At 36.9% G+C, this 26360-nt stretch overlaps 1 protein-coding gene across 3 annotated transcripts in view; it reads left to right on the top strand.

The window, feature by feature from the left end:
- The window catches only part of COP1 (COP1 E3 ubiquitin ligase), a 221811-nt gene that overhangs the window by 20531 nt on the left and 174920 nt on the right, over nt 1-26360 (top strand). For 2 of the 3 annotated variants that reach the window (XM_062192980.1, XM_062192982.1), the window contains exons 3-5: nt 8522-8619; nt 17869-17945; nt 18595-18714. In XM_062192980.1, coding sequence (XP_062048964.1) covers nt 8522-8619; nt 17869-17945; nt 18595-18714 — 295 coding nt within the window. The remainder of the gene's footprint in view (nt 1-8521; nt 8620-17868; nt 17946-18594; nt 18715-26360) is intronic. The other variant, XM_062192981.1, reaches the window with a different exon arrangement.

Below are 26360 nucleotides of genomic sequence, written 5' to 3' on the forward strand. Positions count from 1 at the left end.
ATAGCCAGGACTGGGCCAGGCTGAAACCAGAAGCCTAAAACTCAGTCTGGGTCCCCTGTAAGTTGCAGCAACCCCAGTACTTGAGTCCTCACTGCTGCCTCTCAGGGTGTGCATCAGCTGGTTTGCAAGCAGAGGTGGGACTTGATCCCAGGCATTGACTATGGAATGTGAGCATACCTAGAGGTGACAACGAGTTACTTACATGCTGTGCCAAACACCTGCTCCTCCATGAACTTTTAAAAATACCCTCGTGTATTATGTCATGTTCATCTGAGTCTTTAAAAATTTGGTAAGATTCTTACAGCATACAATTTATAATCTGTGTATAGTTCAGTAGGGTTAAGTATGTTCATATTATTGCATAATTGATCTAAGGTACCTTTTCATCTTGTAAAACTGAAACTATTTACCCATTAAATAGCTCCTCATTTTCCCTTTCCCACAGTTCCTGGAGACCAGCATGCGTTGTTTTTATGAGGTTTTTTTGTTTTTATGAGAACTCTAGAAACTTCATGTTAAAGATTTATTTATTTATTTATTTATTTGAAAGTGAAATTTACAGAGTAAGAGAGGGAAAGACAGAGAGAAAGAGAGATCTTCTATCTGCTGCTTTACTTCCCAAATGGCTGCAATGGCCAAGGTTGACCAGGCCAAAGCCAAGAACCAGGAACTTCATCCAGGTCTCCCACATGGGTACAGGGAGCTAAGCACTTTGGCCATCCTCTGCTGTTTTCCCAGGTATATTAATAGGGAGCTGGATTGAAGTGGAGCAGCCAGGATTCATACTAGCACCCATCTGGGATATTGGTGCTGCAACAGCGGCTTAATCTTCCGCACAACAGCACTGGCCCCAATACTTCATATAATTGAAAAATATTTCTCTTTTAAAGACTGCCTTATTTCACTTAGCGTAATGTCCTCATTGTTAATCCATGTTGTAGCATGCATCAGATTGTCCTTCTTATGGCCGAATAACACTGCTTTGTGTGTGTATCATGTTTTATTCATCCATCCATGGACACTGGGGTTGCTTCCACCCCTTGACTATTGTGAATAATCCTGGTATGAACTTGTGTGTACAGATAACTCTGTAGAAACCAACTTTCAGTACTTTTGGATACATACCCAGAAGTGGAGTTGTTGGATAAAATATGGTAATTTGCATTTAATTTGAGGAGCTGCTATACTGTTTTCTACTAATGACCACACTATTTATATTCTCACCAACAGTGTACAAAGGTTCTGATTTCTCCACATCCTTGCTGACACTTAGTATTTTTTAACATTTTTTTGCTTTTTTGTTTTTAAGCTTAACTGTTGCTGATTTATTACAAAGAGTAACATAAAAGAGACAAGTGAAGTTAGTAGGGTAATGGATGTGGTAAGGGTGTTGGTTTCCATGCCCTCTCCTTGGATGTCACCTTCCCAGGACCTGCCTCTGTTCAACCCTCTCTGAACCCTGTCCTTTTGGACTTTTATGGAGGCTTCATTAAGCTGCCATTGTTAATTAAATCATTGGCCATAGGCAGTCAATTCAACCTTCAGCACCTTCTCCCTTCCCCCAGAGATTTAAGGGAGGACTGAAAGTTCCAACCCTCGAATCGCATGGTTGATTCTCCTGGCACTCAGCAGTCCTGGGACTTTCTGGGAGCTTGCAGTCATCACTTTTGTTATTTTGTAGGTTTGTTTTTTACTTGGGGATGGTGCATGCTACTGTGGATTAGTCACTTTTTTGTAAATTATTTACCTGTTCAATTGATATATTATCAATATTTCTGTTGGGTTCTGATAGTTCTTATATTCTAATTCATAATGATATTAGGCCCATACTTTTATGCTGTGTTGGATGTGATGTGTGGTAGGTTGATATACTTTATTCATAAAGAATATTTACTGTTAATACCAGTTTGTACTTAGTTTTCATGTGTAGCATGATGCTTCTGTGGTAGGTAGTTGAGAATAAATATAACTTTCTTAGCCTGTATTATCTATATTTTTTGTTAAAATAAAAATGTATTCACATAGAGCAAAATATCTCTTGGCTTTCAAAGCAACTTTTATTGTACAGAAAAATCTAATGTAAAATACGATGTCAATCTCTCCCTTCTCCTGTCTTTTTGCCTACTTTTTCAGAAGTGATCAAGGGTAAGGGATCTTTGTGTGTATTCTTTGAGAATCTTTATGCCAGGATTTTTTTTAAAGGCAATTTTACCTTCTCAAATAATTTTATTTTTTGGTATATCAACGCATTAACATTATTACAATTCATGAATAAATCACATTTTGTTTTATATTCCTAATGGAGTGTCTACCAAGTTCTGATAAGGTGAGAATCAGAGGCAGTTCCTGATTGATTATTATTATTAAACTGACATATAAATGGTCTTGGTCTTTTCAGTCAGATTATTCAGCAGCAGTGTTCCCTTTGGCCCGTAAATTGATCTTTCACCTTAGCATTCCATAAGGAACCATATACTGCTCTCAGAATTTTTGGATTTTGATTATTCTGGAAAATTGAGTGATCTACAATCGGCTTTTTCAGCCTTGACACTATTTTTTTTTTTTATGATTTATTTATTCACTTGAGAGTCAGAGAGAGAGAGACCAACCTTTCATCTGCTGGTTCACTCTCCAGGTGAGTGCATCTGTGGCTGGGCCAGGATGAAGCTAGGAGCTGGGATCTTCATCTGGGTTTCCAGATGGGTGGCAGGGGCCCAGGTACTTGGGCCATCTTCTGCTGCTTTCCCAAGCCATTATCAGGGACCTGGATTGGAAGTGAAGCAGTCCAGACTCGAACTGGTGCCCATATGGGATGCCTGAATGGCAGGGGGCTGGTTGACCCACTGTACCACAGTGCCACCCCCCAGCCTTGGTGCTAGTGACACATTAGACCACGTAATACTTTGTTGTGGTGAATGTCTGGTGCGTGTAGATTGTTTAGCACTGTCCATGGCCTCTGATTAGTAGCAACTCCCTTCCTCCCAGTTAAGACGTACCTATATTTCTTGGGGAAAAAATTGCCCACCATTGAAAACTGGTGATCTAGAGCTACTTCTTGAAGTTAGTAAATTAGGGTTCTACTTCTAGCTATAAAATTTACCTAATCTTTGTCAAGTCACGCAAATCCAACTCTGCCTTCTTGTTGCTTTTCCTCCTCTACTCCCTGTTTTCCTTATTCTCATCCTCTTCCTCCTCTTTGACTTCTTCTGTTGTAGATTTAAAAGTGTTGAAATATAAAATGGATTGTAAAATTTTTTTTCTAGCTTTCCTGTTTTATATATGTTTACTGTGGCATTTAAAAAATACTCTGGATGTATTCAGTAATCTTGCCTCACCATGTTGTGAAGTGTAATAATTTGTTGACTTTTTAACTGGGTAGGCCTGGCGTTTTCAGTTGATCCTACAATTTTTTTTTTTTGACAGGCAGAGTGGATAGAGAGAGAGAGAGGGAGACAGGAGAGACAGAGAGAAAGGTCTTCCTTGTCGTTGGTTCACCCTCCCATGGCCACCGTAGCTGGCGCGCTGCGGCCTGCATACTGCGCTGATCCGAAGGCAGGAGCCAGGTGCTTCTCCTGGTCTCCCACGGGGTGCAGGACCCAAGCACTTGGGCCATTCTCTACTGCACTCCCAGGCCACAGCAGAGAGCTGGCCTGGAAAGAGGGGCAACCGGGACAGAATCCGATGCCCCGACCAGGACTGCAACCCAGTGTGCCGGTGCCGGAAGGCGGAGGATTAGCCTGTTGAGCCACGGCACGGCCTGATCCTACAATCTTGATGGTATCTTTAGATCATTGTTGGGAAACCCTTTGATTGGTTGGTTGGTTGGTTGGTTGATTGGTTGGTTGGGTTCTTTGTTTCTTTTTAAAGATTTATTTATCTATTTGTAAAGCAGAGTTATAGGAAGTGAAGGAGAGACAGGGAGAGATTTTCCATCTACTGGCTTGATCCCCAAATGGCTGCAGCTGCCAGGGCTGGGCCAGGCCAAAGCCAGGAGCTTCTTTCACATCTCCCATGTTAGGTGGCAGGGGCCTTGGTACTTGGGCCATCTTTCTGCTGGTTTCCCAGGCCATTAATAGGGAACTGGATTGGAAGCAGAGCAGCTGGGACAGGAACCAGTACCTATATGATGCAGCATCACAGGTGGCAATTTAACCCACTATGCTACAGTGTGTCCCCCCCTTTTAAAAATATTTATTTATTTATTTATTTGAAAGGTAGTGTCACAGAAAGGGGGATGGAGATCCCATTGGTTTCCCCCTTCAGATGAGAACAGTTTACTTCATTACAATGTTTTAGGATACCTACACAAGAGCAAACTTTGATAGGATAGAGACTGTAGCATTGGCAGGAGCTAATGAAACCAAAGGCTGGCAATGCCAGTGTCACTTGCTATACTGTGAAACTTAATTGCAGTGTTGTTTAAAGCAAAATTCTGTTGTTTTTCCTGAAACGTGAGGCCAGGCTGTTCCATCAACTCTTGTCTAAGCTGCATCCTGGCTGGTAACTGTAGCTAAGCAGTATACTACTTGAAAGGTCCGTTTAAATCAGGGAAACTAAATCAAAATTAGATCATATCAGTTTATCCCTCATCCCATGTACAAAGGCGAAGTCTTTCCTAGTAATAGGTTGGAGATGCTAGGAGAAACTGTTATCACTTTATTTATTACTGCTTGAAAATTTCTTCTCTCATATAAATCTGCTATTAACAGTAGCATGGCTAAGACTCAGTATAAAAATAAATTTGGGTTCTATGAGCTATAAAGGTAAAATTGGCTCTTTGTGTTTGTCTGGCCTGTCCTCTTCACCTCACTTCTTCGACTTGATGTCCACCAAGTCCTGATTTACTATTTTGTTTCATTATAAATTAATGATAGTTAATGGAGTCCTTTGGTGTTATCATCTCACAGCATATGTAACCTGGGTGTCAGGTGGCCCTTTCAGACTCTTGGCTATTCCATTGTCTTGTACTGTACTATTAGTCTTTTTTTAAGATCTGTTTATTATATTTGATAACTGGAGCTGATATGTCCTTGCTGCTGTTTTTCTGTTTATAGCATTTTCTGATTACTCAGAGTTTTTTTGTATGTTTTCATCTCTACTTAGAAAAAGATATTCTCTCTCTCTCTCACTATCCACTCTGCCTGTCAAAAAAAAAAAAAAGAAAAAAAGATATTTATATATTGTTTTATGGACAGGTATACAGATAAGTGTATACATCTGCAGAGAACTAAATACCTAACTTTTATTATTTGATATATACTTAATAGTAAATATTAAGGGCACCAATGTATGTCACCAAACTGTGATAGTGAATACTAATTTTTTTAAAAAAAGGTTTATTCATTCATTTGAAAGAGTTACGGGAAGGGAGAGAGATCTTCCATCTCCTGGTTCACTCCTTAGGTAGCTGCAACAGCCTAGGCTGAACCAGGACAAAGCCAGCAGCCCAGAGCTTCATTTTCTTCTTCCATGTGGGTGGCAGGGACCCAAATACATGGGCCATCTTCCTGTGCTTTGCTCAGGACAGTAGCAGGGAGCTGGATCACAAATGGAGCAGCCAGGACATGAACTGAAGCCCATATGGAATGCTGTTAATGCAGGCGGTGGCTTTATCCACTGTGACACAGTGCCAGCTCTATTTTTGAGAACAACAGAGAGTAACTTGAAAACCACTCAAGTGGACCCCAGTTATTTATTTATTTGTCACATTGTTTACGTCTTTATGCCTACTTATTTGGATGACAAGGTTAGTCACTTACCAGTCTCTTGGCATCCAAAGTGTTGTGTGATAGTGATAGGCAAGTAAGTTAGATGAATGAGAATGAATTTTTACTCCTATATGATCCATAGTGCAGCAGAAATGTGTTGCTTCCTTGTTTATACCTAGTTCTTCATGCATGTTGCACTATTGAGTTAGAATTCTGTAGCAGACTGTTGTGCTAGACACTAAGGATTCAGAGATGTGTAAACCAAATCCCTGCCTCCAGAAGGCTGATACCACAGAGTTACCATTTCACAGGTTAGAGCAGTTCTGCTGGGGGGTGTTAGTGAAGACACTGTAAGATAAACCTGTGACACTTTGTCGCTGAAGTTTTGTACTGTGGTCTGTAGTGTGATGCTCTTTAATTTATAGTGCAGATGGATGTCATCCAGTGCAGTGCAACACGTCACTTGAAATTTGTTCCTGAGGACAGTTCTTTCTGCTGTATCCCTACAATGTTTTGTTCTAGGAGGGATAGTGTGGCGGTAAGCTTATTGGTATGCAGTGTGATTAGGAAGCCAGAGAAAAAGGAGAATGCTCTCTGGAACAGTTTCTTGTATGCTGGCAAATTCTTAACAGCTTAGTATGTTCTTGTCATTGTTTGCTGATTTCCTAACATTTTAAAAACATGGCTTGCTTTTTTGTTTGTTGATTTTTTTTTTTAAAGAATTAAATCTTGCCATGTGTATTCCTACATAATTCTAATTCATTATCTTATGTGGTAAGTGAACTATATCCTATTTACTCTTAGTAGACTATAAATTTCTCCATGTTGGGATTCTTACTGTATTGTATTTATTTATGTATGTTAATACTTTTGTCTTAGAATAAAAATGCAAACAAAAGCATATCCTGTAATAATGTGGCAGTTCTAGCTTTGTCATAGTTAAATGAGGTGATGCTGTTGTTACTAAAGTACTGACTATTTGGCCAACAGATCTTTGAATATCTATCATCTGTCAGGTACTTATTCCAAGTTTTAGGCCCTGTATTGTGTTAAAAGCAAACGTTATTGTGATTCTATCTTCCTCTTTTTTGCTTATTGTGAAAGTGACACATCTGAAATGAGAAACTAATTGATAACAGGATGATGATGGAATATCTCTTGGGATAGGTTTGTTCATCTCTAGCTTCTTAATAAGGTAGAGGGGATAGGTGGATATAAAAATGTACTTTAATTTGTAAAGCTGAAGTAAATTTATAGTAATTTGGATATAGAATAAAAGATGTGATTTCATTTTAGGAATGATCTTTATAAATCACACTTGTAATTTATTAGAAGGTTTTTCATTTTTAGAACTAATATATATTTACTGTACAAACTTTGATTAAAGAAATCTACAAAGAAAACATTTCTTATAATTAATTATATTGCTCAGAGATATAGTATTAATACTGTGAATTTTTTCAGTTTATTTTAAATATACACATTTATTTTTTAACAGAAATAGGATTGTATTATATCCACTGTATTATATTTTATCATTTAATTAGCAGTATTATGATATAGTGACTTTTCTTATGTTACTTTGATATATGTCCATGATTTGGTTGAACAGTGTATTTAAATAGTTCTCTGTTTTTAATTGTAAGTTAATTCACAGTTGCAAAAGGTCCAACATCACTAAATGTGCAAGAAAGGAAAATTTCATACATCATATTACTATTGTGACAATTACTCATAGATTATTTCTGTGGCAGAAATGTTACATATGATTTTTATTGGCTATATATCATTGCATTGGATTATTATTTACAATTTTGTTTAGTCTTTTTCCTAATGTTTAGGTTGCTTCTATTTTATTTTGCTATTCATAGATAACTCTACATTGATCATCTTCTATATATATATATCTATATATATAATATATAGATATATTCTTGAGCTAAATTCCTAGCAGTAAAATACACTAAAGGTTATGCAAAATCTTAACATTTTTCATGCAACTTGCCTTTAGGAAAGGCTTCATTCTGAGTGGTAAAACTTGTGTTTAATTTAAATATTTAAAAATTATTTTTTATTTATTACCGAGCAAGAGAGAGAGACAAAGAAATAGATGAGCTCCATCTGCCAGTTCACTCTGCAAACATCTTCAGTGGCCAGGGCTGGGCCAGGAGCTTGGGATACAGTCCAAGTCTCCTTGGTGGGTGACAGGATCCCAGTTACTTGCACCATTACCATTGCCTTGCAGGGTCTGTGCTGGTAGAAAGTTGGAGTCCGAGCCAGACCCTGGATTTTAACCTAGCCGCTTAGATGTTGGACACAGACAACTTAACTGCCAAGCTAACCTCCTGCCTAAAAACAAACAAACAAACAACCACTATGTTGCTGGTGAAGTTTATGATTTTCTCAAGAATTAACTAATGTTTCTCTTTTTTTTACTTGAATAAGCTCTTTATGTATTAAGGATATAAGTACTCTAAGAGCATGGATCTTTTTGTTTATTGAAAGCAGCCATAGCTTTTCTGGTGGTGTTATATACTTTTCACATTGAATAAATTTAAAATTTAGTTACTACATCTTTGATAATTTTATATGTAGTGAGATTATTATTCAGATTTACTTTGAAATAACTTTTTATACTGTTCAACTATTAAGTGCCATGAGTGTCTTGTTTGTGATTTGAAAATATGAGTGGAGATTGAGTTGTTAGATTATTTAAGTTGAAAATGAAGAATGGAAGACTAGGCATCATTTGTGACCAATTTAATTTTTGTACATTTGAGTAAGCCTGTTTTATTCTTTTTCCCTGCTAATAGCTACAAGTGTATTCATCAGAGTTTGGAGGACAATAACAGATGTCCCAAGTGTAACTATGTTGTGGACAATATTGACCATCTCTATCCTAATTTCCTGGGTGAGTCTTTGCAATGATTTTTATCTTTTTAAATATCCTATCCTCAAAAGTATGTGCTAGCACTAATTTATTCACAAGACATACCTCAGAGACCTTTTTCTGCTACTCACCTCTTCTTAGGTTGTAGCGTAGATCCCATACATTGTTAGAACCATATTGTATTATTTTTCAATTTTGTTAATAAAACATTGACAGAATCCTTAGAATCTTGTGTAGACAACAGGACAGGAGCTCCAGAGCACCTTTTTGTCTCTCTGCATTATTGTGTGTTCCTGCTGCTTCTGCTTCTGGAGTATAAGTGAAAGGTGGGAAGGGAGAACGCAGCGTTAGTGAAAATTGAGGGAAGAAGGGGAAAAAGTTGACTGTGAAGATTCCTGGATGGGAGACGAGAGTCTATGAACTAAGGGATTAGTTGAAAAGTTGGAATTGAGGAAGGAAGACATGGATATAAAATTTTTGATACAAAAATAGTAATAACTGGAAGAAAGTATGAATAGGGCATCCTTAAGTATAAATGGTAAATGGTTGGGAGTAATAAGTGGTCAGAGGCTAATTGTCAATGTGAAAAATATTTCTACAAGTTGAGTAGCCTAACATACGAAAGCTTTAGTCTTTAGTTTTGGGAATGAATAATAAGTCAAACATTAAATGTCAGAAATAAGTAGGCATGAAGTGGGCCATTCTTTTGCGATATATATATATATATTTTTTGTGATATATATATTTTATAAATGTATTAATATATAATATATAAATATTTAATATATAGTATTATATTTATAAATTTATATATTATAAATTTTAAATATATATTATATATCATACATTATATAGATGATATATTTATATATAAAATTTAAATATAAATGTATATAAATTAAATATATTTATATATAAATATTTATATATATATATTTTGCAATATATATATCACGAAATAATCAAAAAGGTTAATTCTTCATTCCAAAAAGTAACATGCTCAAAATTAGGTTCTAGTGGCCGGCGCCGCGGCTCACTAGGCTAATCCTCCGCCTGTGGCACCGGCACCCTGGGTTCTGGTCCCTGTTGGGGCGCCAGTTCTGTTCCGGTTGCTCCTCTTCCAGTCCAGCTCTCTGCTGTGGCCCAGAAAGGCAGTGGAAGATGGCCCACGTGCTTGGGCCCTGCACCCACATGGGAGACCAGGAGGAAGCACCTGGCTCCTGGCTTCGGATTGGCGCAGCGCACCGGCCATAGCGACCATTTGGGGGGTGAACCAACAGAAAAGGAAGATCTTTCTCTCTATCTCTCTCTCACTGTCTAACTCTGCCTGTCAAAAAAAAATTAAAAATTAAAAAATTTTTTAAAATTAGGTTCTAGTGACTAGTAGTATATTGGATTCTGAACTACAAATGCTTCAGTTACAATTCAGATGGTTTATTTCTGCTCTACAGTGTCGTTCCTTTTTCCTGGCCGCTCTTTACTACAATCCAGGATCTTTTCACAAAGGAAAATCACCGGAGGCCTGCAGAGCAGAAAGGAGCCCTGAAGGAAATAGTTTGGAGATTTTTTGCTGGAATGATGAATTCTTCTGAGTAGATAAATTCTTATCAGAAACTTGGAGAAGGAACTTTGGAAAAGAACAAAGAAATATTGAGTGATAGGATTGGACTTCATGAGCCAGGTTAGGCAAAAGGAAAAGCATTCTTGCAAAGCCGAATCCTTTGTCCCCTGAACTTGCAAATATAGATTGGGATCTAGGATCACTCTTTTCTCTGTTGTCATAACACTGGAAAATTACTTGGAATAGCCAGGCACAGAAAGGAATCTAATGTTCTGAAGATTTTGGTACTTACTTCATTTTGCAGGCAACATTCCTTAATGACTCCACAAGTTTGAAATTCTGGTATTTAAGTTTCTTAATGATGAGAGAAGGAGTACTGTGTGTATACTGATATGGAAAGAATATATAAACATAGTGCTATTTAAGTTGGGAAGTGATTCCCTACATTATATATATACTCAAATATATGTGTCCAGTGAACAGTGACCACAGGTACTGGATTTTTAAGCTAGATATTATCTTGGTGGTGATGATCCAGTTTCAATGTTCTCTATTTGTAAATAAAAGAATTTAGGTTTAGGAAATTGGAGTTTTTTTAAATGTTGGTACTTGAATTATAGTGCAGCTTCCAGTGTGGTTATATGTCAGCCATGGAAATAGTATTTCATCCTGATTTATATGTCTCTGTTTTTCTGTCCATCACCACTTCCAGCTTATCTTCTATACAGTGATGGACAAATCCTTCAGTTCCTGTGTTACATGATAGAGACTGTCTCCTTAAGCACTTAGAAGAATATCTGAGATCTGTTATCTGTATGTTCCTGACCATGGAGTACTACTTGTGTTACCCTATACTAAAACAGTTTTTCCCAGCTATTTATTTCTGTTGCTTCAGCTTGAGTTTATTGTATGATTTGGATAATCCCTACAGTTATTAGTTAAGAGCACTCTAAAGTAATTTTCAGATTTCCTCTTGAATATGGTTAGGTAACTACACAAGTGCTATACTATTCTGAGGAATTGTAGGTAGTGTTGCACTTTTTTATTGATTGGTTCAGTCTCTTCACTTTTAATGCTCTACAGCTACTGAAGTCAGAGAGGGCTGGGCCACACAATTTCTATATTATTGCTCTTTAAACCTTTTTGTGTAACCTACACAAGAATTCTGAAGAATGATGTACTTCCTCACAAATTTTTAAGTTAGCATTCAAAATTTTTCTTTTTTTTTCTTTTTTTTTTCTTTTGAGTGAGTGGTGGGAGGGAGGAAAGGAAGAATCGAGAGATAATATATAACTGTATTATAAATATAGTTATTTCAAATAGTATTGATATACCATTGGCACAACTAACACCCCCCCCCCAAAAAAAAAAGGAGGAGGAGGAAAAGACCCAGATCAATAAAATCAGAGATGAAAAAGGAAATGTAACAACAGGTACCACAGAAATAAAAAGAATCATCAGAAATTACTACATGCCAACATACAGAAATTACTGTATGCCAACAAATTAGGAAACCTAGAAGAAATGAATACATTCCTAGAAACATACTATCTACCAAAATTGAGTCATGTGATATAGAAAATCTAAACAGACGAATAACCAAGACGGAAATTCAATCTGATAGAGAAAGAAAAGCCTAGGACTAGATGGCTTCACTGCTGAATTCTACCAGACATTTAAAGAGGAACTGATTCCAATTCTTCTCAAGGTATTCAAAACAATTGAAAGGGAGGGAATCCTCCAAAATTCCTTCGATGAAGCTTTCCTCACCTTAATACCTAAATCTGAAAAAGATACATCAGAGAAAGAGAACTATATAACAATATCCCTGATGAACATAGATGCAAAAATCTTCAACAAAATATCAATTCGTCAAATCCAACAACACATCAGAAAGATCATTCACCCAAACCAAGTGGGATTTATCCCAGGTATGCAGAAATGGTTCAGCATTTGCAAATCAATCAATGTGATACATCACATTAACAAATTGAAGAACAAAAACCATTTGATTATCTCAGTATATGCAGAGAATGCATTTGATAAAATACAACATCTTTTCATGATGAAAACTTCAAGCAAAATGGGTATAGAAGGAACATTCCTCAACACAATCGAGGCAATATATGACAAACCCATAGCCAGCATCCTATTGAATGGGGAAAACCTGGAAACATTCCCACTGAGATCCGGAACCAAAGATGCCCACTGTCACCATTGCTATTTAATGTAGTCCTGGAACTTCTATCTGTTTTTAAAATGTATTCTGTATAATCTGAATACCTTAGTGGTTTGTTACTTAACATCATTGATTGAGAATACATAAATAAGCTTTTTACTTAGAAAGTTTTATTCATTCCTTTTCTCTGTGAAGTTCTACTTAAGTAGAATTTAATCACTCACATAATTTTATTATTTAATAAGTTTTCATGCCTGCAGTGTTTTCTGGTAATAACAATACCTATGTAGAAATCAGAGTTAACAGTTTTCTTGGAATTTTTATTAAATGTTAAAAGATCTTAAATAGTTTCCTGGGTTATTTATAATTGTGTAATTGATCTGAGAAGCATTGCACTGTTACGTATTTGACGTGAAGTCTGTAGAGAATGTACCACTTACTGAGGTGCATGTTGACCTCTCCAGTTAATTCAAGTGTCATTGATAATTACTGCTAGGAGAAAGCTTCAGTTTCATTTGTGTTCTTTTTATTTTTAAACATACAAGTCTTGAGAAACCTGTTACCAAAATGTATTGAGAGGCAAGAAGAGAGAGTGAGCTACTCTTAGGAAATACAAATTGTAAGTAAGTTTTGGGAGATTTAAGGAGTTTTGTTAAATGGAACATCACTCAATTTTTTAACCTCTTTTTGAATTAGGTGCTAAAAAACACTTAGGTGATTTATTTTCAAAAAATTTTTATACCCTGTTAACAAGTCAGGCCCTTTCTTCAACTTCGAAGAAAGTTGGAAGCGAAACATTCAAGACGGACTTAGTTCTTTTCGTCGTTTGAGTCATACACTTTCGTAAACACAGATGTTTTTCCTCTCCCACCTAACCACTACGCTGCATTCTCTCCAGTACACTCTTCCCTGCCCTGTATCTCTTCTACCTCCGACAGCAGTTTTCTCTCACTCCCCCCTGATTTTCTCAGAGCACATTCTGTTTTAGCTCTTTTCCATCTCCGTTGGTTTTGAGAGCTTGCCTTCTGTCTCCTGACCCTAAAAGGTTCATTCAGGTAGGCTGGAAAGCCCCTTCTCTAACACAGACAGACACACACACACACACACACTTAACACTAGAAGGTAGTCCTGTCTAAATTTGCTCTTCATAAAGCTCTCCTTCTCTTCCTCAAACTCCTTATCTCTCTGTTTAGCTAGTTCTTTCCTTAGCTTTCTCTCCTATATATGAAATTTATAAAATGAATTTTCTCATCTTTCTGATGAATGATGCATTTACTCATTAATGTAGAGGACACAAGCAATGCAAACTTTTTTAAAAAGTAACTTATGTTAAATCCTTACTATAGGGGCCACGCTGTGGTGTAGTGGGTAAAGCCGCTGCCTGCAGTGCCAGCATCCCATGTAGGCGCTGGTCAAGTCCCGGCTGCTCCGCTTCCATTCCAGCTCTCTGCTATGGCCTGGGAATGCAGTAGAAGATGGCTCAAGTTCTTAGACCTCTGCACCTGCATGGGAGACCTGAAGAAGCTCCTGGCTCCTGGCTTTGGATTGGCACAGCTCTGACTTTGGCAGCCAGTTAGGGGAGTGAACCAGTGGATGGACGACCTCTTTCTCTCTCTCCCTCTGCCTTTCCTTCTCTATCTGTATAGCTCTGACTTTCAAATAAAATAAATCTTTAAAAAAAATCCTTACTATCACCAGACACCATCCTTTTTTTTTGGCTAAACAATTTTTTTTTTTTTTTTATTTGAAAGGCAGAGTGACAGAGAGGGAAAGGCAGAGAGAGGAAAAGATCTTCCATCTGCTGGTTCATTCCCAAAATGGATGCAGTGGCCACGACTGGGCCATGCTGAAGCCATGAGCCTGGAACTCCATCTAGGTCTCCCATGTGGGTGCAGGGTCCCAAGCACTTGGATCATCTGCTGCTGCTTTCCAGAGTGCCTTAGCTGGGAGCTGGATCAGAATTAAAGCAGCTGGGGCTTGAACTGGCACTGCAGTATTGGATGCCAGTACACCATCTTTAGTGCTTTCTGTTCCTGAACTCATTTAATCTTCATAGCAGGAGGAAGATGGGTACTGCTCTTACCCTGATTCTTCAGGTGAAGAAACTAAGGCATTCACAGTTGGAGCTTGTGTAAAGTTGCACAGGTAGTAAGTAAGTGGTAGAATTGGAATCTGGTTTTAGGCAGTCTGGCTTGAGTCTATGCCGTCTGCCACTAAAAAGTTGCTGAATGGAGGCATTAGCTGTAGAAATACATTTTTCTTAGTACTAATAATTGTTCCTAGTGCTAAAGATATTATAAAGCTTCTCTATATACTTAAATCAACATATATAAACAAAATCCTTCAAATTTAAATCTCGTTTTTGAGAACTGATCATGGTTTCAGGTAAATGCTTACCTTGATTAGGATTATGAAAATGTTAGCTAAAAGTGGCATGTCAGATTAGAAATCCAAGAATATGTCATCAAGCTTTAGTTCATTCAACAAACACGGGGTGCCTACTATGTACAGGAACTGTACATTGGTGAGTAAAACTGGAATTGAATATTTCAGTGCTTTAATCTCTATATAAATAGATTTAATATTTATTATAAATATGTATAAATAGTAGGCCAGTTGGTGTCTTATGCTCATTGCTTTTTTTCCCTTAAGATTTATTTATTTATTTGAAAGGCAGAGTTAGAGAGAGGGAGATGCAGAAAGAGATCTTCCATCCACTGGTTTACTCTCCAAATGGCCACAACGGCTAGCTGGGCTGGTCCAGACTCAGTAGCCAGGAGCTTCTTTTGGGTCTCCCACATCAGTGCGGGGGTGCCAAGGACTTGGGCCATCCCCTGCTGCTTTCCCAGGTGCATTAACAGGAAGCTGTATTACAATTGGAGTGGCCAGGACTTGAACCAGCATCCATATTGGGTACCAGATTAACACACTATGCCACAGTGCTGCCCCTGCTTGTTGCTTTTTTAATTTTTAAAAAACATTTTAATTAGTTTTTAACAGATTCAATGTGATCTGCAGATACAATTCCAAAAACATAATGATTTTCCCTTCCTCCCTCCCCCCTTCCTGTCCCCCACCCCCTTTCCTACTTCCTTCCCTTTTTTTTTAGCTCTTAATATAATATATTTTAAAATTACATTAGCGTAAAAAGGCTCAATACTTCCCTAAAAAGCTGTTTAAAAAGGGTAAAAAGACCCTAGTTTAGTGGGAATTTAGACAGTGGCAAAAACAACAATTTAATGGAACTACATTTCACCCATATTGGGATGGGAGTGGGAGTGGGAGATGGGATGCTCATTGCTTTTATAAGAAATTTCCCAAGTTACAGAATGGAATTCACTATTCTACTTTTCTTATTTATGAGTTACGGCATACTTGGAAGTATTTTCTAGTGAAGATGTGACTTTGATGTCTTTGATGTACTGACATTTGGATCTTGAGTCCATTTATGTGTCTTGCATTTTAAGAGGTGTTGTTTTCCTTTTCTAATTAAAATTTTAAATTACAAAATAGTAAAATATTCCTTGATGATGTATAAAATTTAAACAATTTAAACGAACTATATTTTTAAAAAAATCATTCCAAGATGTAACCACTATTTGTTGTAGGGTATAATTTTTAGAGAAGAAAAAGTAATCTTTTTTTTTCCAATTACCTACCAAGTGAAAAATTTGATACAATAATAAAAAATTTAACTTGGTAAATATAGAATTTAAATGACTTTATATAATGCTGTGTACCAATCAATAATGTTTTCTTTTTGCTTTCACTTATTATTAATATTTTGCAATTTAATTTTATGGCCATCAGAAATTTAATTATTATAGTATTGTTGGTGAGAATCAAATACAGTGTGAAATTTCTTGGTAAAATGCCATGTGACAATTCATAATCAAATGGTTAATTTTGTAACTGAAATATTAAACTCCTATTCACTTAGTCCTATTTATTTTCATTGCATTGTTTTAAATTCTCCTTTATCTTCTTTGGATTATAGTAATACATTTGTGAAGTATACACATTTCAGGCTCTTCAGATTCAGACTTCAATCTGTGTAAATTTCCACCCTTAGTTCTTAACCCTTGTTAATCATTTACAAAATTATGTTGACCCTGGTTCAGCTATATTGATTTTGAAATCATCTTGTCTCCAGTTATTTACACCCACCCACCCGCCTACATACCCACACCCATCTACCTTTATCTGAAATATTTTCCATTCTCTTTCTGCCTACTAAATCTCTGTGTGTCTATTATGGCTCAATTCTATATCACCTTAATTTGAAGAAGAAAAAAAACCTGCTTGCTTGTTAATATTTAATTAATTCCTGGTCTATGTATTTTGTGAATCTGTTTCAAGGATAGTATTGATTAGCACGTTAACTCTTGAACATCATATATATCTTTCTTGCTAGTCTGTGTTGCTTGACATTTTTGATAGTCTTAATTATCTTTGAAACTTGTATCCCTAGTATAAGCTAGCTGTTATTTTCCAAAATATCCATAGTTGCATTGTGGGATAATGGAATGTGTTAGTTGAGTTTGTTTCTCGACTCTTTCTTGTTCTGTATGTCACTGTAAGTTCTTCATGTTCTCTGTTGTAATAGGTGCAATAAATAATTATAAAATACCTACCTAGCTTAATGCACATTTCTCTTTATCAATTATTCTTTATCAATTTTATATATGTGTATAAGCTAGAAAAAAAATGAGGGAAAAATCTATAGAAAATTCATTGATTCACAGGAAAGTAACTTCCAAAGTTATTAATTTAATAATTATCTAATAATTTAATAATTCTTAATTTAATAATTCAGTGATATTTCCATCTTTCCTCTATCTGAGCATATGCCTTGATCCTTTGGGTAGCTACCCTCAAATTTGTAAGGTGGTTCTAGGTAGTTCTGGATATCACGCCCTTAGAAAGGGAAAATATTTATTTCCCTTATCCTTGTCTTTTTGAAAGACAACCTACCTCTAGGTCTTATACTTCCCCACATCAGTCTCTGTTAAGGATATGAAAGAATAGATTGGTTTGGGTTAGTCAAGAATCATATAGTGGAGCTGGGACGGATTTAGCCTCTCTCAAAGTTGTATGGTAGTCTAACAGAAAAAAATCGTGTTATCAAGGAAAAGAGTAAGGTGGTTTTTGGATAGATAAATGATAGTGTTATCAATGGTATTTATAGAAAAGTTAAAACCAGAAGTTTTTAGTGCTCATCTCAGTTAGCCATGCCTGTTATCTGTGGTTCATTGGGTAGTCTCCTGCAGTGAGCAGTTGTCTGTCTCATGTACCAAGTGTCATCCCTGAAAGGCTTATGAGAGAAACTGCATATTCAGAAGAATTCTCATCTACTAGTTGTTGTGGTTGCAGCAGCTGTACTATAACTTTCTCATTTGAAATAAAGCCTTTTATGTTTTAATTTGGGGATTGTATAGAGTTAAAATAGAATCCATTTGAGCAGAATCATTATTTGACATATTTGGCAAAAACATAAGTTATATATCTTTTTTATTTTGTCTCTTTTCAGTGAATGAGCTCATTCTGAAACAGAAGCAAAGATTTGAGGAAAAGAGGTTCAAATTGGACCACTCAGTGAGTAGTACCGTATGTTTCAACTCTTATTACTATTTTTAATATATTTTATTTTGTTTTTATATTGCTTTAATATTAATTAGGTGTTAAATTTTAGTATATGATTGAATTTTCATAAAAGACATTTGTTTAGGATTTTCTGTTCAAACACATAACTTTCTTAACCACATTGTCTATATTACTTTGCTAAAGTAAAGTAGACCTTTGTCATGAGACAGAGTTGTCCTGACATTTGAAGCATTATACAGCAAGAGAAATAAATACAGGAGAGATACTTTGAAACAATTGTTGAAAGATTTTCAATATAAAAGGATTAGACCCAAATTACTGAGATAAGTGAGCTTACATTAATACCTGCAAAAGCAAAGTTGAAAATATGACCAAAGAAGATCCAATCACTTAGTTTGAAGGGAAATTACACCTTTAGAGATTTTAGCTTAACATTTGTCATTTACTTGTCTTTCAAACTGCTATCTAGGCTAATGTAGGGGAAAAATAGTATTTAAATTATAATTAGATGGCAGTGGGAAAGAAGTATGAATATGTTTAATACATTTGTAATAAGCGTGTTAGAAAGTAGAGTAGCAATTTAATATTTGTGTTATCTCTAAAATAATCCTAGGAAGTTATGTGTTTCTCCTTTTTTTGTTTTCATTTTTAGAATGGCCACAGGTGGCAAATATTTCAAGATTTGTTGGGAACTGACCAAGATAACCTTGATTTGGCCAATGTCAACCTCATGTTGGAGTTATTAGCACAAAAGAAAAAACAGTTGGAAGCAGTAAGTGGTAGCCGAATTTAAAAATAATTTTAAGTGGTGATGCTTATTGCTGTATAAAAGATCTAGAAATGTTTAAAAGTAAGATGGTAATGTGACTAATCTATCCATTTTACTTGGCTAGGAACATCTGCAAAATACTGCTTCAAACAGAGTCTCCCATTTCAAGTTAAGGAAAGAACAGATTCCTTACATACAACATTTGCAGTGACCAGTTTGCATTAACAAAAACTGAGTGTTAAACATCATGAGAAAGTAAATTTTAATTTTAATAGCTGTTATATTGGTCATTTTTCTTCTAGTGAGTAAATCTTTGTTGCCATGTCAGCCTCTCTTCACGTATAAGGTTTGGGGGAGATTATCTTTAAGTTTATAAAATCTTTGCATCGCATCAGTGATCTGTGGATTATCTAAGCACTTAAAGAGATGTCTCTAGGTGAATATATCCTATTTCATTTAATGAAATGAAAATAGATGTAAAATTGCATCTTGTCATGTAAATGTAAAAAATATAAAATGTGAAATAGAAAGTGAATGCATTAGGAATTGACTGATCTGTTAATAAGCAGTATATACCTTAGCATAAGCAGTACACACCCAGATCTAGCTTAAACATAAAGGGAGTATTTGTTGAGAAAGGAAAGAAGTGAGTAGCTCACATACACAAAAAGGAAGAGCCGAACAATTATACTTTGAGGAGATTAGAACTTTGGCCTCTCTGGAGGAGAAGTAGATCAGGAACTTGGATATTGTTGAAACTCTTTGTTTTGTGCCCCTTTCTGCCTGTGGGACAGCTCTGATTTTTCTCCTATCATAGATTTTTTTATCACGTGATAAATGATGTCATCTGCATCTCTTCATTTGTATTTATTTTTTCTGATGAAAGTCCTGGCCATTGAGCCATTTGAGGAGTGAACCATCAGATGGAAGGTATCTCTCTCAGTCTGTCCTGTTTCTGTAAATCTGCCTTTAAAATAAAAAATAAATCTTTAAAAAATGTTAATTTAGAGTCTCATTGACTTAGCCTGGATCTGCATCTCACTGAATACAGTAAATGTTCTAGTGGGAGAAAGGACTGAGAGGTTGAAGCATCTAGAATGAGTGTCTCTAATGGTGTGTCTTGGGTAGTGAATTTGGAGGAATGTCTCCTAGTGGCTTTTGTTTGCTTGTTTGTTTATTTGAAAGTCAGAGTTAGAGAACGTAGAGACAGAGATTTTCATCTGCTGGTTCACTTCCCATATGGCTGCCAACAGCCAGGACTGGGTCAGGCCAAAGCCAGGAGCTAAGAGTTTCATTTGGGTCTCCCACGTGGGAGGGCTCTCTTCTGCTGCCTTTATCAGGCCACCAGCAGGAGCTGGATCAGAAGTGGAAAAACCAAGACAGGAACCTGATGCCAGTAGTGCTGCCAGTAGCTTTTTTTTTTTTTTTTTTTTTTTTTTTGACAGGCAGAGTGGACAGTGAGAGAGAGAGACAGAGAGAAAGGTCTTCCTTTGCCATTGGTTCACCCTCCAATGGCCGCTGCGGCCGGCGCACCGCACTGATCCAAAGCCAGGAGCCAGGTGCTTCTCCTGGTCTCCCATCCAGGTGCAGGGCCTAAGGACTTGGGCCACATCCCCCTCTGCACTCCCAGGCCACAGCAGAGAGCTGGCCTGGAAGAGGGGCAGCCGGGACAGAATCTGGTGCCCCGACCGGGACTAGAGCCCAGTGTGCCGGCGCTGCAAGGTGGAGGATTAGCCTATTGAGCGCAGCGCCGGCCAACTGCCAGTGGCTTTTACGTGCTATGCCACAATTGTGGCTCATTCTCCCATTGGTTTTCTCCTATCATCTGCTGTGTGGCAGGTGTTGTCTGAGCCTGTGAACCACACAGGGTTCTGCTGTGTGTATGTGTTTGTGGATGTAGAGTTAAACCAAGTCAATTAATGTGTTCACATAGTGAGATGTGATATATATGTGTATTTTTAATTTTATTTGAAAGTCAATTAGAGAGACTCTTCCACCATTGGTTCACTCCCAAAATGACTGCAACTGCTGGGGCTGGGTCAGGCCGAAGTCAGGAATCTGGAACTCCGTCTAGGTCTCCAACATGGGTGCAGGGGCCCAAGCACTTGAGCCATCTTCTGTTGCTTTCCCATGCTTATTAACAAGAAGCTAGATTAGAAGTGGAGCAATCAGGACTCAAACTAGTGCCCATAAGGGATGCTGGCATTGCAGGCGGTGACTTAACCCACTGTGCCACAAGACCAGCCCCTAGAGGCTTAATGATAAAGAGGTTACTTTACTCAATTTTGAAACTATGAAACTTACAATAAAAGAGGAGGTGGGGATAGAGAGAAGTGAGATACAGAAGTAGCAGCTGACAGTATTCCAGAGCATAGTGGGGTAACTATGCAGCGTAAAGTTTGTATGCTGTATGCAGAACTGGAAGAGAGGTACAAACACAAAATATAAGCAATGGAAAAACTAGAAGCCTGGTTTGATGGATTTATGCTGTATATGTGTGCTGAAATATTTCACTGTACCCATAAAGAAGTTAAGGATTACATGTTAGTCAGTAGTTTCTTAATATGCAAAATTGGAGGATCTTCAGAAAATTCTGAAGAAATTTAGAAAAGAAGAATTCAGAAAATTCTGTGCATAGATTTCAGTGATTTCTTTTAACAGAAAGCAAATTTATTTTCTAATTCCATTTTCACTGACTTTTTGAAGTGCTCCTTCTGGTTACTTATGCATGACAGGTGGTCATGTTGATTGAAAATGCATTTAATCTTTCACTGAATTTTTCACAAACTTTTTGCAGAGCCCCTTCTCTCCTATTAGGAGTGGAATTGTTGGCCACAGAGTAACCTGATTAAATACTAGCTGTTGACAGATTGCTTCTTTTGTTAGATACTGACAACTTCTGTGGGCTTATACCATCTAATCAGTGTTTTCTCCTTTTTCGTTTCTACCAGTCTCATAGGTATGCAATGCTGTTTTGTGTGTGTGTGTATGTGTGTGTGTAATATTTCTTTGATTATTAGCAAAACCAAGAATTTCAGTTGTTTAGCTGTCTTGGGTTATTTTTTGATGACTTATCTATTCATATCCTGTTTTTTTGTTCCTATTATATCATATTTTTTCTTACTAATTTCAAAGTATGTGTTTCTGTGTTTGCATCGTAGCTGTTACTACGTTATCAAACATTTATTTCGGTAATTAACTTCTAGTTGAATTGCACTTTTGTTGGAGAACATAATTTACATGATTTTATAGAATTCCTGTTTACCTGCTGTGTTGACTTATCAGCCTAAATTTGTATTTTAGTGATTGCTTTTGAGTTTTTAATTTTGCTACATTCTGTCTTCAAATAATATACTACCAAATCTATCTTATTAAGAAACTTCTAATAATAAATGTTAATTTTTCTCTCTTGGGCATTGTACTATTTTTGTATACATTTTACTTATACAAATGTTCTGAACTTCATAATGCATAATTATTAATTATAGTTTAAACAATAATGCTTTATAGGGACTTTTGAAATGACCTATATGTAATATTTATTATATCTGGTAAACTTTATTTTTTTATAGTTCAGATTGCCTTCTATTGATATTTTTCTTTTGCTTGAGTATATCTTAAGTGCAGGTTTTCTGGTGATGACTTACTTTTTTAATTTTTAACCGATAAATGAAAAATTAGTATTAGTATGTGGAATATCATGATATTTCAATATATATATTCATTAAGTAATCTTCAAATCAGGATAAACTTATCTATTTTCTGAAACATTTATCATTTCCATATGGTAAATACATTCAAAAGCCTTTCTTCCAGCTTGAAAAAAGTGTATATACATTACATTATCTTTATCTGTAGTCATCCTGCTCTTCAAGAGAACACCAGAACTTCCTTCTCCTAACTGTAACTTAGTACACAGTAATCAGGTTTTTTCCTTCCCTCTCTGCTTCTTGTTCTTGACTTCTATAGGATCAACTTTAAGAAAAGAATTAGAGAGAGGTATCACACCCATTAGTTCAACTCCCCAACTGTTCATATTGTCTAGGACTAAGACCGGCTATAGCACGGAGCCTGGAACTCAATCTAGGCACCCCACAGAGGATCGGGGGATGTGAACCCAATTACTTGAGCCATCATACTGTCTCCTAGCGTAAGCGTTAGTAGGAAGCTGAAGTCAGGAGCTGTCAAACCAACATACACTAATACGGAAAATTGGGTGTCTTAACCAATGCTTTAACTGCTAGGCTAAATGCTTGCTCTTTTTTTTTTTTTTTTTTTTTTTTTTGACAGGTAGAGTTAGAGAGACAGACACAGAGAGAAAGATATCCCTTCCATTGGTTCACCCCCCAAATGGCTGCCATGGCCCGCGTGCTGTGCCAATCTGAAGCCAGGTGCTTCCTCTTGGGCTCCTATGCAAGTGCAGGGCCCAAGCACGTGGGCCATCCTCCACTGCCTTCCTGGGCCACAGCAGAGAGCTGGACTGGAAGAGGAGCAACCGGCACAGAACCAGCGCCCCAACAGGGACCAGAACCTGGAGTGCCAGTGCCGCAGGCAGAGGATTAGCCTAGTGAGCCGCAGCACCAGCCAATGCTTGCTCTTTTCATAGGTAGATGGATGGATAGATAAACAGATAAAATCTGCTTTATATATAAATACACATGCACACACACACACATATATTCCACATGAGTGAGATCATGTGGTATTTAACTAGTTTTAGTCTTTTGTGTGTAGATATACAATTTGCTGAATCATTTACTAAAAAGACTGTCCTTTACTGTGTTTGAATATTTAACGACTGTTGAGGATCAGTTGGCAGTAGATAAGTTTAGGTATATGTGTTTTCTCTGATCTGTGCATCTTGGTTTTATCCCATTACCACACTGTTTTAATGACAATAGCCTTGTATTTTTTGAAGTCATATAGTATAATGCTTCTTGCTTTATTCTTTTTGTTCAAGATTATTTCAGCTACTTGGGCTCTTTATTTCAGCTACTTATTTCAACTTCCATATGAATTTTAGGAATGTTTATCTAGTTCTTTGAAGAATATCATTAGCATTTTGATAGGGATTGCATTGAATCTGTTGGTTGCTTTGATTAGTATGGACATTTTAATAATATTGATTCTTCTAGTTCATGAACAAACTTGAGATGTCTTCCATTTCTTAGTGTCCTCTCTAGTTTCTTTCCTCAGTGTTCTATAGTGTTTGTTGCAGAGATCTCTTTTGTTATATTTATCCCTTGATATCTGACTATGTGGATCACCATTGGAAATGATATTTCTTGATTTCTTTTTTAGATAATTCACTGTTGGCATATAGCAACACTACTGATTTTCTGTCTTGACTGTGTGCCCTGCAACTTTACGGAATTCATTTATTGGTTCTAATAAATTTTTTGATGGGGTCTTTGAGGTTTTCTATATAAATGTGATCATATCATCTATGAACAGTGACAGTTTGATTTCCTCCTTTCCAACTTTCTGTTGTTTTTTTTTTCTTGCCTAAATGCTTTGTCATGTAAGGCTTCCAGTACTATAGTAAATGAAAATGATGAAAATGGATATCCTTGTCCAACTTGTTCCAGTTCTCAGAGAAAACCTTCAACTTTTCCTATTTCATATGATATTAGCTGTTGGCTTATTATACTGAGAAATATTCCTTTTACTTACTTTGTTCAGACTTTTTTTTATCATGAAAGAATATTGACTTTTGCAAAAAAAATTTTGTGCATCTTGAGGTCACTACAGCATTGTTACTCATCTGTTGGCCTTTCTTTACTAGGAGACTTACTATTCAGACTTTCTACGTATTATTGGTTTGTTCAGGTTCTCTATTTAACCATGATTTGATATTGCTTATGTGTATGCTTACAGGAATTTTCCATTTCTTCTAGGTTGTCAAATGTGTTAGCATAGTTATTCATAATGCTCTATACTGATGTTTATTGATATGCACATACTGAACTACCCATGCATCCCAGAGATAAATTCTCACTTGATCTCAGTGAATAATCTCTTTAATTATACTGTTGTATTTAGTTTGCTAATATTTTGTTGAGAATTTTTCATCTATGTCCATCAAGATATGGGCCTGTAACGTTTTTTTGGTTGAATTATTTTCTGGTTTTGGTTTCAGGAATATACTGGCTTTTTAGAATGAATTTGGAAGAATTCTCTCCTTTTCAGTTTCTTGGAATCATTGAAGAGTGGTATTAGGTCTTTAGAGTTTGGTAGAATTTAGCAGTGAAACCATCTGGTCCAGGGCCTTCCTTTACTAGCAACCTTTATTAGCGATACAGAATTGTTGCTCATTGTTGGCCTGCTCAGACTCTGTATTTAATCATGATCTGATATTGATTGTGTGTGTGCTGACAGGAAGTTGTTCGTTTCTTTTAGGTTGTCAGATTTCCTAGCATACTTACTCGTAATGATCTCTATTGATCCTTTGTGTTCTGTGGTATCATTAGCAATGTCTCCCTTTTCATTTCTGGGTAGTTCTTTTTAGGGAGTCGACTCTTTTTTTATCCCTGGGTTCGTGTAAGCTTTCTTTATTGCTCTTGATTCTTCATTTTTTTCTACTCCTCTGTATTTTCAAGTAGGCTATCTTTTAGCACCCTAATTCTTCTATTTGCTCTGTTTTTCTATTGATGCCTTATATCACATGTTGCTTAGTATACTTTTCAGTTCCAGGATTTCTGTTTCCTTTTTTTTTTTTTTTTTTTTATTTTTTGACAGGCAGAGTGGACAGTGAGAGAGAGACAGAGAGAAAGGTCTTCCTTTGCCGTTGGTTCACCCTCCAATGGCTGCCATGGCTGGCGTGCTGCAGCCAACGCACTGCTCTGATCTGATGGCAGGAGCCAGGTGCTTCACCTGGTCTCCCATGCGGGTGCAGGGCCCAAGCACTTGGGCCATCCTCTACTGCACTCCCGGGCCACAGCAGAGAGCTGGCCTGGAAGAGGGGCAACCGGGACAGAATCCGGCGCCCCAACCGGGACTAGAACCCGGTGTGCTGGCGCTGCTAGGCGGAGGATTAGCCTGTTGAGCCACAGCGCCGGCCTCTGTTTCCTTTTTAAAGATTGCTTCCTTCTTTCTGTGTCTTTTTAGACTATCAAATAATTTCCCAGTGTCCTCTTGAAGTTTATTGCATTTTCTTAAGACCAACCTGAATGAATTCTCCATATGAGAATTTACAAATTTTAGTTCCTACCTATTTGGTTTCAGACACCTTATTTTGTTTCTTAGGAGAGATCATGTTTCTTTAAGTTGTTGATGGTGTTTTCAAACACTATCATCTGCACATTGAAAGATTATGTATTTATTCTAGTCTTCATAATCTGGCTCTGCTCCTACCTGTGTTTCCATAAATTCTAAGCAGTCCACTTATCTGAGCCTGTGGACATTTCTGCTATTTCAGTACCAGATGATACCCTAGAGTCATGTTTGCCATGAGTCCACTGTTGGTGGATTTTTACTGTTTTAGCACTACAGTGCATCCCAAGTCCATGTTTGTCTCACAGCTGCAGGATTGTTCGGATGACATAGGTGAATGCCTTGGAAGGGTAGTCTGTCTTTGCAGATGCCCAGATGCCTTGCCCTCAGTCAGCCACCTGAGTGAGCACTTCCAGGTTCTGGGACTCAGGACTCAG

This window comes from Lepus europaeus, chromosome 5 (genome assembly GCF_033115175.1).
Source record: "Lepus europaeus isolate LE1 chromosome 5, mLepTim1.pri, whole genome shotgun sequence".
NCBI classification, from domain to species: Eukaryota; Metazoa; Chordata; class Mammalia; order Lagomorpha; family Leporidae; genus Lepus; species Lepus europaeus.